The sequence below is a fragment of the Haliotis rufescens genome, unplaced genomic scaffold, assembly GCF_023055435.1.
Source record: "Haliotis rufescens isolate VD_foot unplaced genomic scaffold, xgHalRufe1.0.p SCAF_47, whole genome shotgun sequence".
NCBI classification, from domain to species: Eukaryota; Metazoa; Mollusca; class Gastropoda; order Lepetellida; family Haliotidae; genus Haliotis; species Haliotis rufescens.
In genome coordinates, this window is record NW_025964190.1 from 3,012,926 (window position 1) to 3,027,777 (window position 14,852).

General features: G+C 41.7%; 1 protein-coding gene across 1 annotated transcript; it reads right to left on the minus strand.

Annotated features, from left to right (window-relative positions):
- Window positions 1-214: 214 nt before the first annotated feature.
- Window positions 215-3,127, minus strand: LOC124120568 (cell wall protein DAN4-like). The gene is made up of 3 exons (XM_046483427.2): window positions 2,509-3,127; window positions 1,561-1,648; window positions 215-518 (listed from the first exon to the last, which is right to left on the minus strand). Coding segments are annotated over exons 1-3 (681 nt in total). The 5' UTR covers window positions 3,101-3,127; the 3' UTR covers window positions 215-517.
- Between the last annotated feature and the right edge of the window lie 11,725 nt (window positions 3,128-14,852).

The window sequence follows — 14,852 nt, forward strand, 5'->3', positions numbered from 1 at the left end:
TGCATTTCGCGACGTAAGACCCGTTTTATCACAATATAGATATTGATTATCGATCAGATCGTCTCGGTGCCACCATTTTGTGTATAGCAAACGCAAGTAATACGAGAGGTGGAATCTGATTGGTCCATAGGAGAGGCTTAGAAGGGACATAACTTGTAGTAGCCACTGGTGGCGCTACGATCGAGCCAAGTAATTCCAGCCTAGTTCGGCAAGGGTGGAAACTGGACTTGTAAAGTCAGTTAACTCTCTTTCCCCGGAAAGATGGCGTGTCAGCTGAACAGATTCTGTGGTCACAAGTTCTAGTCAACGTTTTGAAAGGCGCAATGTCATTGCTGTCCTTAATGACGAAACTTGTCCAACCGTTAAATGTCATGGCATCACATTGTCATCTGTCCTTCATCTTCACAGCGGCCTGTTCTACCCTTGATCCATCTTCCTCGTCCAATCCTCCATCCATCCACCTCGTCATGCAATGTCCTCTGCCTCTCGGCGTGCCTTTCAATCTCGTCCCGTCTACTCTGAAGAATGCATATGTTTAACAATGAACTAAAACACCAACATGATCGTTCAACAAATCGGTCTAAGTGGTAGACTGTCTGTCGTAAGATTCTGTAAAAGTAGGGAACCAGTCGTAGAGTTGAGGTCGTGATGTGAGTGAGTGAGTGAGTATGGTTTTACGTCGCTTTTAGCAATATTCCAGCAATATCACGGCGGGGTACACCTGAAATGGGTTTCACACATTGACTGGTTGTTAGTTGGTTTGTTGTTTAACGCCGCACTCAGCAATATTGCAGCTATATGACGGCGGTCTGTAAATAATCGAGTCTGGACCAGACAATCCAGTGATTTACATCATGAACATCGATCCTCGCAATTGGGATCGGTGACATGCATCAACCAAGTGAGCGAGCCTGACCACCCGATCCCGTTAGTCGCCTTTTACGGCAAGCATGGGTTGCTGAAGACCTATTCTAACACGGATCTTGACCCAAGGCGGGAATCGAAACCGGGTCTTCGGCGTGACGAGCGAACGCTTTAACCACTGGGCTACCCGACCGCCCCTGTCGTGATGTGAAATTCTCTTGAATGACAAATAATCTATGGAAGATTTGATGCAGAAAAAAGGAAAACATGAAGCAGGTAATGCAATATTGTTTGAGGACTTCCAGTACAGGCGTAACGTTCCCATGAAACATAGAAAAACTGGTTCTATGTTCGCACAGGACCGCCGCCGTGGTCTAATGGTAGAGCGTCCGGAGAGCGGTAGGTCTGGGGTTCGATCCCCGGCCGCGTCATACCAAGAGATACGTTAAAAGATGGTACTTGTTGTTACCCTGTCTGGCGCTCGGCATTAAGGGGCTAAAACAAGGACTGGTCGACTCGGAGTCAGTATACTGTGTCTGAGTGGGGTATTTATGTTAAACTGCGGCATGGTATCTCAGTGTGCTAGCACTATAAATCGGCATCAGTCCGGACTAGTACAAGCGCACACGCACACACACACATTTTCGCGCATGAATATTGTACTTTGAAAGCTAAAAAGTCATCTTGTTAGCTCACCAGACCACGCTGCAGCAGGTAAGGTCCCCGGAGCAGGTGCCCACTGCTGGGAATGGACAGAATCCCCCAACACAGAATCCTCCACATGCTGAAACACATGCAACACATAGAAATTCTTCTATGTCATCGCCTGATGAGATGGACATTCTGTGGGCTCCTTGTATATAAATGGTATTTGCTCTCAGTCACGTCTTAATCATGCATTGCTTGTTAAAACTAGAACAAAAACCGACATGATAAAAAAAAGCTTAATGACACGTTTAAGTTGGTTGGTTGGTTTGCTGTTCACGCCGCACTAAGCAATATTCCAGCTATATGACGGCGGTATGTAAATAATCGAGTCTGGACCAGACAATCCAGTGCTAGACATCATGAGCATCGATCAACACAATTGGGATCGATGACATGCATCAACCACACGTTTCAGCGATATCCATTAGTGATGAGTCAAACGACAATACATGTAGTGTATATTTGACAGCAACGCAAACGCATGTACATCATTTGAAATGGACAAGTATCCGGGGATATTTGCATTTTAACGACTGGGAAAATTAAATAGGCTTAAGTTTATCTTACTAGGATATACATCGCGCGAAGAATGATATGGATGCTTTGTTTGTTTCTTTGTTGTTTAACGCCGCACTCAGCAATATTCCAGCTATATGACGGCGGTCTGTAAGTAATCAACTCTGGACCAGACAATCCACTGATTTACATTATGAGCATCGATCCACGCAATTGGGATCAATGACATGCATCAACCAAGTCAACGAGCCTGACAACCCGATCACGTTAGTCGCCTCTTATGACAAACATAGGTTGCTGAAGACCTATTCTACCCCGGATCTTCACGGGTCTACACGGAAATGGGTCAACGTTTAGGCATTTGTCGTTAGAGAAACAAACAGGCTATTATTACCTGTCATGCATCGCTATTTAACTTACTCATTTCTGTTGTCGTTTCCGCTGATATCATTGTTGTCGACGTTGATTCCGTTGTTGCTGAAGTTGATGCCGTTGTTGTCGACGTTGACTCCGTTGTTACTGAAGTTGATGCCGTTGTTGTCGACGATGATTCCGTTGTTGCTGAAGTTGATGCCGTTGTTGTCGACGATGATTCCGTTGTTGCTGAAGTTGATGCCGTTGTTGTCGACGATGATTCCGTTGTTGCTGAAGTTGATGCCGTTGTTGTCGACGTTGCCGTAGCAGCCGTGGTCGCTGTGGACGCCGCGGTCGATTCCGTCGTTGTTGGTGGACACAACAACTCTGTGGCACACTTTCTGATTTCTTCTCTGATGGCGCACAATTTTCGACAACTATAATTAACCGGCGCCTGACAGTTACAAGACCTGCAAGATGTCTCCACAGACAATATATTACGACATAAAGCAGATGCGGCTTTCTTCACCCCTAGTATGAAAAAAGTCTTTCTCCACATGGCTCTGGCTTTTGATGTCTTCCGTTGCCCCGCGTCGCATTCATGGATGATCAGAAAGCAGACGGTAAGAAGCGCGGCGAAAAAGGTGAATGACTTCATCTTATACTCAAGTCAACCGACTGTTGGACGACACTCCTACAAACTGGCGGAGCTGTTCTACAACGGGCCTTATGAATACTTGTACAGCCACCCCATAAATGTCTTTACACGGGGCTTGTTTTTGTCCAGTCCCCAGGGGTCAGGGGTGACACCAATAGCTGGAGTAAAGGGCTGACGGGCCACGTGTTCTCCCGAAACCACGCCCTCTTTAGGGCAGTGGGGCGAGAGTAGGTCAGGCCACCGCTTGAAAGGTGGATGGGATGGATGTTTTTCTGGTGAGACGGTGAGAGGGGAAGAACAACAGAACGACCGGGTGAGGTTTCGTGTGCGTGTGTGTTGGTATGTTGGTATGTATAAGGACCCATGAAATCCGGGTTAGAAAAGGTCATCTGCAACCTATGCTTGTTGTAAGAGCGAACAAGTTATAGTGAAATGTCTGGTAACCTCAGTGATGTCAATAGGCCCGTGAAGATCCAGGGTAGAATAGGTCTTCAGCAACCCATGCTTGTTGTAAGAGCGAACAAGTTATGGTGAAATGTCTGGTAACCTCTGGGATGTCAATAGACCCGTGAAGATCCGGGGTAGAATAGGTCTTCAGCAACCCATGCTTGATGTAAAAGGAGACTATGCTTGTCGCAAGAGCAACTAACTGGATCGGGTGATCAGGGTCGCTGACGTGGTTGATGCATGTCATCGATCCCCAATGGACGTAGAAGGTCTTAGCCCGAATTTATAATTCCTAAAAGCGACTCGAAGGTTTTATTAACACTATACTTATTAACAGGGGACACGGGTGGCCCAGTCGTCTAAGGCGCCGCGATTCGCTGTACAGAGTTGCGTCCCTTGGGCACGACAGAAACCTATGATTGTGGGTTCGAATCCCGGTTCGCCCCGATTATGTTTCTAGGTTTGTCAGCACCATACCCGTGCTCGTGGGTTTCACCGAAGTGGTAAACGCTGAGACTTGCATCACTTCGGGCTTTCCTCCCACATTAAGCTGACACGCCATGATATAACTGGAATACTGTTAAAAGCGGCGTTAAACCCAACTCACTCACTCACTTATTACCAACCGCCCTGGAAGTTGGTTACCATAGTAACGACGGTTTGACAGTTAGATTCTGTTTGTACTTGTCCTGGGTGTGATCTAGGACATAACACACACTGTAGGTTGGTTGGTTGGTTGGTTGGTTTGTTGTTTAACGCCGCACTCAGCAATATTCCAGCTATATGACGGCGGTCTGTAAATAATCGAGTCTGGACCAGACAATCCAGTGATTGACATCATGAGCATCGATCCACGCAATTGGGACCGATGACATGCATCAATCAAGTCAGCGAGCCTGACCACCCGATCCCGTTAGTCGCCTTTTACGACAAGCATAGTCGCCTTTTACGGCAAGCATGGGTTGCTGAAGACCTATTCTACCCCGGAATCTTCACGAGCCCACACTGTAGGGGTGACGGGGGCAGCAAGTGTCTGAGGTGCCGCACGTCTCTGTGCATGATTACATCCCTTAGGCGTGCAAGAAACCTGCTCGTGAGTTTCACCAGAGAATCACATCAAGCGATCCTGCCACAACAAGTCTTGACATGCTGTTCAAAGAGACCAAACTCACTCTCGATCTCGGGTGTTTTGTACTCCCAGGACTGCGCCCTCTCGTTATTGAGCCCATGGGCTTAAAAGCGGAAAAAACCGTTTTAAGCCCATGGGCTTAAATTAAGTTGAAAAAATGATTGATCTACCTTACAGAATGTGCTTAAACACATGAAGCAGCACGCTTCTATATGGTCAATTTGCACCAATTTTACACCTTAAGAGCTGTTAGGGCTTTCGACGTTTACAAGACACATAGGAATGATAAAGTAGGGGAAGTTCTGGATACTCCTTGTGGCGTTTTAAACGCAAATGTCAGACACGCATAACTGTGATATTGGTTTCTTGTTATTTGTTTTACATCTGTCATTCACTATTAAACGGAATTGTATGTGAGTTTATGAAATCAACAAAACATTACATGTATATTGCACCTATTTAAACAAAACAATTAAAAGAATCCTTCTGTCCAATATTCAAGGGGTGTAATAGTGAGTGTGTAATAGTCTCAGCCATATAGCGACGAGTACGGAGGAGCCAGATACCTATTAGAAATGTACAGGGGAATATCTATCATTGTTACTTCTTGACAGACACCTCAAGTACTGGTTTAAATTAAATAATACTTGAAATTGTATATTACAGGTTGCATATAATATTTGTTTGTAGCAGTGTGATAAAGGTGTGAAAAATTGGGCATTGGTATGTAAAATATATGTTGTGGACAAATGGTTTTACATATGTGTGGTTAAATTCCTTGTTTGTAAATCATATGTTTGTCTCTTTGTTTAAACGAAGGCTTATTGATAATTATATACAAAAATGGAACTCAGATCTCAATAATAGTAGAAAGTTGATGTTGTACAGAAATCTAAAAGTATCTTTTGGTTATGAATTATATCTCAATATTTTACCACGGGGTCTAAGTAAATATTTAACAATGATTAGAATATCGAGTCACAAATTTGAAAAGAAGTTGGACGCTATAACGAGATTATCAAAGATACTGTGATTATTGTCAAGCTGGAAGTGTTAACGTACATATCATTTTCTATTAATATGTCCCAAATTTAAAGATAACAGTAAAATATATACATACATATTGATGGGAAAGGCCATTTGAATTAAAACTATTTAGCCTGCTATAATTAAGTTATAAAACACAACTGTTATACATTTCTAAATATATTAAATCCTGTTTATAGTAAATATGAAGTCGTGTCCTACCTCCATTGTCAATATATATTTTTATTGTATCTTGGTTTGGTTTGTTTGTTGTTTAGCGTCGCACTCAGCAATATTCCAGCTACAGACAATCCAGACAATCCAGACAATCCAGTGATTGATATCGGTCCACGCCATTGGGATCGATGACATGTATCAACCAAGTCAGAGAGTCTGACCACCCGATCCCGTTAGTCTCCTCTTACGGCAAGCATAGTCACCTTTTACGGCATGCATGGGTTGCTGAAGACCTATTCTACCCCGGATTTGCTGGAAGAGGGGCAGAAGCCCAAGTATTTTTGATGAATATATCTGTTCTTCTTCTGGTACAGAACAATCCAGTCCCCACCATTAAAGGGAACAGGGCCAACGCAAAGAAAAGACTGGCCAGATTAAGTCAAAGGGTATGCTTTTTGCCTCATCTGTTCAGGCAACATATTTGATATAAGTACAGATTCTTAACCAGTTTTTATTTTACTTTTATAGTTATGAAATACACTAAGTTGGTTTTTAGCGACTATGCTTCTCGTAAGAGGCTACTGACGGGATCGGGTGACTTGGTTGATGCATGTCATCGATCCCAATTGCGTGGATCGATGCTCATGATATTAATCAATGGATTGTCTGGTCCAGACTCGATTATTTACAGACCACCGTCATATAGCTGGTATATTGCTGAGTGCGGCGTTAAACAACAGACCGACCAACCAACCAACAACTTTAGAAAGTGGAATATTAAAATTATAGCTAATGGCAACTGTATGATTAACAGGGTTCATGCTGAAATTCAACAGTTCCGTTTGGGACAACAACCCAGCGTACACGAAAATGTTATAAAAACATCCCTAAAACATTTCACGGAATGTTCTGGAAATGTTTTAAAAAATGTTTTAATAACGTGAATTTGTATGGTTCCAAAAACGTTTACGAAACATTTTCCGGAAACATTTGATTATAGTGTTTCTAAACTTGTTGTAAAATATTCCAGAAATGTTTTTAAATAATGTTTTATTCACGTGATTATGTATGGTTCCAGAAATGTTTTAGCAACATTTTTTTAAACATTTGATTTCAACGTTCATAAAATGTTTTTGCAAAACATTTTGGAAATGTTTCTTAAAATGTTTTATTCACGTGAAGTTGTATGGTTCAAGAAATGTTTAAGAAACATTTTGTTATGCTGTTTTGAAAGCATCTTAAAAGGAATATGATCAATGTTATAATGTTTTGAAATGTTGATCCTAAAATGGTTTGAAAACATTATTACCATCTAGTTATAAATATTTTATAAACACAATTATAACAGGTTAACAACGAACAATTTACACCCATATAAAGACATTTGATTAAACCAGCCCATTGCTAAATACTGGCTGCCAATGTTTAAATGCAGAACACAAACTAACTGTGACCCTTAGTCATGTTAACAGTGGTCCTTCCCTGTAAACCAGCAGATGTGGTGCACAGGCATGGCATTATGCCATGAGCAAGGGTTCAAATCCCAGATTGCCCTGATTGTGATTTATAACAGTCCTTGGTTTCTGTATGTCACCTGCATCACTTTGTACTTTCCTCCCACCGGTACATTGATGTGATACCCCATTATCTACTGGCAAGACATCAACAGTCATTTAAAAATTCAACAGCACAAAATTCAAGACATAATTCCGTGAAGATGTTTTATACATATTTGATTTTAACATTAGAATTATTCAGAGTCTTCGTCTTGTTGGTTCATCTGTTGGCGTTGTCAATGTTTCTGAAAGGAAAAGATGTTGAGTAATTCTCTAAAGTTATATAATGTCATTTGATTCTGCAGGTTTTTTTGTATGTGTTCATGATTAAATAAGCAGTCTCTGGAGTATTTATTGTTGCCGTATGTATTTATGAGAATAAATTCTTAATTTATGCACACTGTAACTGGAGAGATGGATGGAGCAGCATAAATTATATATGACACACTCCAATTTATTCTAAATATAGTTATAAATTTTAACATTATGCATAATACTGAAGTAAATTGTCAAAAATTTGTTGTGTTCAAGACAAAAATCCATCATCCATGTTCAGAGCATAAAAATTCAATACTTGCATTCAAAGCATTACAAAAGGCTGACCAGTACACCGACAGCTGGACTTTTGAGCTTTCCTTCAACATGGTTGCTGCCACCCGGCTTGTTGGGTGCATTACGCAAGACCCCTAGCATTTCAGCTCTGATCTCCCGAAATACTAGGGTCTTGCGAGATGCCTTCCTTGCTGCTGCTAAAACAAAAATGTTAAACATTGTAAGTATGTGAAAAAACAAAACATTATGGAATTCGTACACTCAAATAAAATACACTTTGGGACAGGTCATTTATTATAGTGGCCTGGGAGGGTGACTTGAAAAAATGAAAATGCGAAAGATGAGTTTGGGTGCAAATCTTCTCACTTAAGGATTGAAGTTGTATTTGTTTAGGTTCATCGGCTGAAGAAGACAGCAATTCAAGAAGACAGTAAGACAAATTCCATGATTCACTAATAAACGTCAACAAATAAAACTTCAATCCTTATCCTGACAGATACATAAATAAAAACAAAGCAATCCAAGGCATAGTATATAGAGGGTATCACGCGAGTGTGTGGGGTGGTGGTAAATATCCTGCATAAGGAATAAACATTGTATTTAGCGAGGACTTGTGAGTGAGTGAGTGAGTATGGTTTTACGCCGCTTTTAGCAATATTCCAGCAATATCACGGCGGGGGACATCAGAAATGGGCTTCACACATTGTACCCATGTCGGGAATCTAACCCGGGTTTTCGGCGTGACGAGCGAACGCTTCAACCACTAGGCTACCCGACCACCCCAGCGAGGACTTGTGAGAGTAAGTAATCGATTAAGATATCAATAGTAAACATTCTTTTCTTCTCCACTAACTGGTACTAGTGTTTGTTTGTTGTTTAACGCCGCACTCAGCAATATTCCAGCTATATGACGGCGGTCTGTAAATAATCCAGTCTGGACCAGACAATTCAGTGATTGATACCGGTCCACGCCATTGGGATCGATGAAATGTATCAACTAAGTCAGCGAGCCTGACCACCCGATCCCGTTAGTCGCCTTTTAACGGCAAGCATGGATATTTTGATGTGATTCATTAATTGTCGAATAACTGTTAATGTACTGGACGTTCCTGTGACCAGAAACTTGCATAATCTGATGCGCTGGGACACCATTGTCGGATAAAGTTTGGATCATTCGTTTTCTAGCGCTGTGGTTCGTCAACCTTTTGTCTGAGGACAGTCCAGCCCTGGATGCCATGGTCTTCATGAGAGAGCCTAGCTTGTTTCTACCAACAGGTTGGCGTTTAAACCAGGTGTTTTCAGATTTTACCCCGAACTGTGTGTTGGGTGCAAGGTAAAATGGACTCTCATCATTGCTAAAGTCTCGCGGGCGAACATCCCGATACAACTTGTAAACTGCCACCGGACAACAGTCGTCCCCAGGTTAAGCCCACGCTTTGGGTGCCAAGTCACGGAATTGATTACCTTGCCTTGTTTTTTTGACTGACGTTCCCAAATGCTGATAATATTCCTTATCATCGGAATCAGTTTTGAGTGTGAAGTCGCCCCACTGCATGCGTCTGTGGGGCGTGGCCGACCTTAGTCCAAAGGACCCGTGAAAATTCCGGGGTAGAATAGGTCTTCAGCAACCCATGCTTGCCGTAAAAGGTGACTATGCTTGTCGTAAAAGGCGACTAACAGGATCGGGTGGTCAGGCTCACTGACTTGGTTGATGCATGTCATCGATCCCAATTGCGTGGATCGATGCTCATGATATCAATCACTGGATTGTCTGGTCCAGACTCGATTATTTACAGGCCGCCGTCATATAAAAAATAGCTGGAGTATTGCTGAGTGCGGCGTTAAACAACAAACCAACCTTAGTCCAAAGTAGACTGTATTGTTCCACCACACAGCATCTGGAGACTTAGTGTCAAGCTGTCCGCATTCATGGAGTTTATTCACTTCCATATCGGACACAGGATCAACTCGCTGGGGTCAGTTTCCTTTTCCTTGCTTTTTAATGATTTTTGTTTTGATTTCAAAACCTCCCTCAGTTTAGCAAAGTGCATAGATTCAGCCAGCAGATGTTTGTAATCGTGTCGCTTGGGGTAACGCTCAATGCTAGCCTTGATCCCCTTCAGAGTAGACGGTTCGTATTCCGAACCATCTTATTTGCGTGCCGAAATGAAAAATGTACAAAGAATAATGTTAAGTTCACTGGGGCTAATTTCTTCCACCTTTCTTGTGTCATTTAAACTTTCCTGTATAAAGTTGTGCACTAAATTCATATCAAGTTTAGTCTTTTTCATAGTGTTTTCGTTTTCATTGGCAGTTTTTCGATGTCATCATCGTTCACAAATGCAAACCTGTCTGCATTCAGTCCGGTGTTTGGATTCATGGGGGTCGTCAAACAGCAAGTCCTCTAGCACAGACGCTGGCAACCCCGGACTTGGTGGGGTTGACTTTTGCGCACAAGAAACAGTCTCTTGCAAAACTCGCAATCTGAATCTTGGAACTTCCATCTGGCCACATGCAGTTTTGACAACAAATACATTAAATGTGTTCAGAGGTTGAATTGTCCGAATAACCCTTCCTGTCAGATCTCCGTCCAATTTAACGAGGTCATTTACTTTGACAGGTGTCAAATGGTCAGCCATGTTTGTTTACAAACAACGCAGACGTAGTTTTGTTTTTTATCCCCCGCCAGACAAAGTTATATGGTCTCTGCCGTTATTAAACGAATGCGGATAAGTGCTATACCGGTGGCTTATGTTAAACTTCTTGTCCAATTTCAAGTTATTCACTATTCTAGGTTTAATATTTCGCTTGATACCCTTGGCACTGAGAAACCATACGACGACAGCAATGCTCATGATAATAATCACTGGATTGTCTGGTCCAGACTATTATTTACAGACCGCCGTCATACAGCTGGAATATTGCTGAGTGCGGTGTTAAACGACAATCTAAACAAACAAAAATCTGACACCCTATATTATTAACTGAATGACGTGAACAGTGTAAATGAGGAATACGAATCATATAGAGAAACCGTGTCTTACATCTAGATCAAGTCTTAAGTTTGCTAAATGCTACTTGGAGAATGAAGAGCATGAAAGAAGCATGACCAATGGACTACTAACGTGCGCATGCACCTTGACCTTATGATATTACGCATGCGCACTGGCAGTGTCTAAAACGCGAGAAAATGAAATGTCGCATTTTTGTGGCCAATTTGACAAGTCGAGTTTGCGAGACTGCAAGATTTTACATCATGTCCAAATGTCGCATTCTCGCGTTGTCAAAACGTGCTATGTACCAAAAACACGAGAGTGCAAGTTTGGGGCATATTTAGCTCGTTTCCAAAGGTCGAGATACCGAGAATGCGAGATCGCGAGAATGTCCCTTACAGTATTCCATATATGTCAGATAATCTATATGACAGATTCCATATATGTCAGATAATCTATATGACAGATTCAATATATGTCAGATAATCTATATGACAGATTCCATATATGTCAGATAATCTATATGACAGATTCCATATATGTCAGATAATCTATATGACAGATTCCATATATGTCAGATAATCTATATGACAGATTCCATATATGTCAGATAATCTATATGACAGATTCCATATATGTCAGATAATCTATATGACAGATTCCATATATGTCAGATAATCTATATGACAGATTCCATATATGTCAGATAATCTATATGACAGATTTAAGGACATTAGGAAGAACAACTTTTTGTCTTAACCAATTAAAAACTATATCCCGTTAAGTGACTTAGACAGGATAAAAATGTAAGGGCAGTTTTGAGACTATAAAAATGGTTCCAAATCATTTAGAAACAATAAAAACAACATTGGAGACAAATTTTCTCCAACAAGACAAGAAATTTGTTCAGAATATACATCTTTTGAACACCTACAACATGATTTAAGGTATTCCAGTGGATCCAAATTCTGAACTCATGGAGGTCAAGGAAAAGCATCGATCTATGTTTCCGTCGGGGGGGGGGGATTGGCGCACGGGTGGCCCTGACGTCTAAGGCGCCGCGATTCGCTGTGCAGAGTTGCTTCCCTTGGGCACGTCAGAAACCTATGATCGCGGGTTCGAATCCCGGTTCGGCCCGATTATGTTTCTAGGTTTGTCAGCACCATACCCGTGCTCGTGGGTTTCACCGAAGTGGAGACCTGCATCACTTCGGGCTTTCCTCCCACATTAAGCTGACACGCCGTGATATAACTTGAATACTGTTAAAAGCGGCGTTAAACCCAACTCACTCACTCGCTCACTCCAGCAACAACGCTCAGCGTGACGAGCTAACGCATGCAACACTGAGCCACCCGTTCGTGCTTGTCCTCCATTAAACAAAGGCCGTTGAGACGTCAGTGACCCGTTAGCTTCTGTGTCTACCGACGGCCTTGCTTACAGTGTGGTGTCAGTCGGTACTCCTACAAACAGCGGCGTAGCTACCACGTAGTACAAAAAGCAAGTGCTTACACTTTGAAATCGTTACAAAAATAAAATTTTAAAAATAATTTTAGAAAATACTTTAGTGTGTTCCTTTTTCAGTCGTTTTTTTATTTACAGGTTCGATGTTGTTGTTGTTGTTGTTGTTGTTCGATGTTGTTGTTTGCGTGATACACTTTCTTTACCATTTTCGCCAACACCTGGCAGTCTTATGACTTAAGATCAAATTTTGTCTTAGACTTAAGATATTCTCATAGATTGAGCTTCGTGATCTCGGATTTAAGACAAAATTTGGTCTTAAGTCTAAATCTTGAGAGTTAAGACAAAATATGGTCTTAGGTTAGTTTCATGATCCCGGGGCCTGGTGTCATAACTGGTCCATTCATTTGATTTTCACAACTATTTTTCCCTCGGGTTCGATGGGGATAATCTAGAGTGGTTATTCTCTTGCATTTACAATTTACATTTCATGAGGATATCTCAATTTGATCACAATAATCAAACTGTTTTATGTTTAAAATGTATGATGTACAGAACGTGGTAAGGATATGTCGTGATATTTGTTTTAGATACTCGTGTACATGTTGCTTTGGTCTGCTTGTGTTTGTGCCTGATAAGCGTTAAGGGTGTTTAAGAAAAATAAGTGCTGCAATGTGATTGCTTACATTTTTCCTTCCCCTAGCTACGCCCCCGACAACATCGCCGTTGCTATGCTGCGTCCTAACCCCTGCAACATCTCCGCCGCCTCTGCTGCGAGTCATTGGTTGTGTTGTGTCAATAACAAGCTTCACACATCTAGTCCTGTGATGCGGACAGAAGATGACAATAATACTCCTGTTCGTACAGTTCAATTACTCCAAATAATTCATACTTACCATTGTCTCGGGGTTATTTAGACAAAGCTATCTTAGGGCTACGACTGTCGTATGCCTATGTTAAATTATGGGAGAACCGTGAAGATCCGGGGTAGAATAGGTCTTCAGCAACCCATGCTTGCCACAAAAGACGACTATGCTCGTCGTACGAGGCGACTAACGGGATCAGGTGGTCAGGCTCGCTGACTTGGTTGATGCATGTCATCGTATCCCAATTGCGTGGATCGATGCTCATGATGTCAATCACTGGATTGTCTGGACCAGACTCGATTATTTACAGACCGCGTCATATAGTTGGAATATTGCTGAGTGCGGCGTTAAACAACAAACTATCAATCAATAAAGTATGAGAGTTTAGAAATAAGATAAGATAACACTTTATTATCCCGAAGGAAACTTGGGTTACATCAGTAAAAGGTCTGTTTTTTTATGAACACACATACAAATAAACAAGAACATCACAAACGTAATTAGCATTAAATGTGGCACGAGGTAATAAATAAACAATAATCTATCACGAAACTTGTTATAAAACGTGGTGCTAGCTGGTATGAATGAACTCCGGGCCCTGTTTGTTCTTAACATCGGCAATCGTAATCGGCAGTCAGAAGGAAGAAGTTGATACTCCGAATCTAAAACATACAAGACATCGGTTCATATTTTATTTGCTTCACCAACTATTTGCTGCTCATACATACTGCCGATGTTCTGAAAAGAAATGCCAATGATTCTATTCAGTACAGTTTCTCTAACGCTAAGGTCGCCTTGTTGAACGGGGTCCGGTTCTCTCTATACTCCCGTCGTATACATGTCCTTGGCAAAGCCTTAAATTGCCTACTTGAGTGAGTGAAGATGGTTTTACGCCGCAATATTCTAGCAATATCACGGCGGGGAACACCAGAAATGGGCTTCACGCATTGTACCCACGTAAGAAATCAAACCGGGTCTTTAGCGTGACGAGCGAACGCTTTAACAGCTGGGCTACCCCATGCCCCTACCTACTTGAATTTCAGTGGCAAGTTTTAACGAGACTATGACTAAAATGTTAAGTACTCACAAATATGTTATTATTCCATGGTAAACAATTTATAAGAAAATCGATTTCAATTTATTCGACACTGTAAATAATACACATACATGTGAAAAAGCACGAGAAACACGTTTTCGTCTATAAAACTCGAGAAAAATATACACGAGAAAGAAGACACACGAAACATACACACGAAACAGAAGGTGAATGGTTAACCTGAAATTAAAAGGGCGGTCGGGTGGCCTAGTGGTTTAAGCGTTCGCTCGTCACGCCGAAATTCCGGGTTCGATTCCCGACATGGGTACAATGTGTGAAGCCCATTTCTGGTGTCCCCCGCCGTGATATTGCTGGAATATTGCTAAAAGCGGCGTAAAACCATACTCACTCACCTGAAATTAAAGCACGAAACAAAAAAAAATGGTTTTATTCTTTCTGTTAATGTCTGTTCTTTAATCCATGGAAACTTTAAATGGCGAGTCAAGTTAGCG

Bases quoted from the DNA above. Each gene is read 5' to 3' on its own strand.
- LOC124120568 (XM_046483427.2), bottom strand. From the start codon at position 3,100: ATGAAGTCATTCACCTTTTTCGCCGCGCTTCTTACCGTCTGCTTTCTG. The intron at 1,649-2,508 runs GTAAGTTAAATA...CATGTGTTTCAG, and splicing joins GGAAACGACAACAGAAATGA to CATGTGGAGGATTCTGTGTT.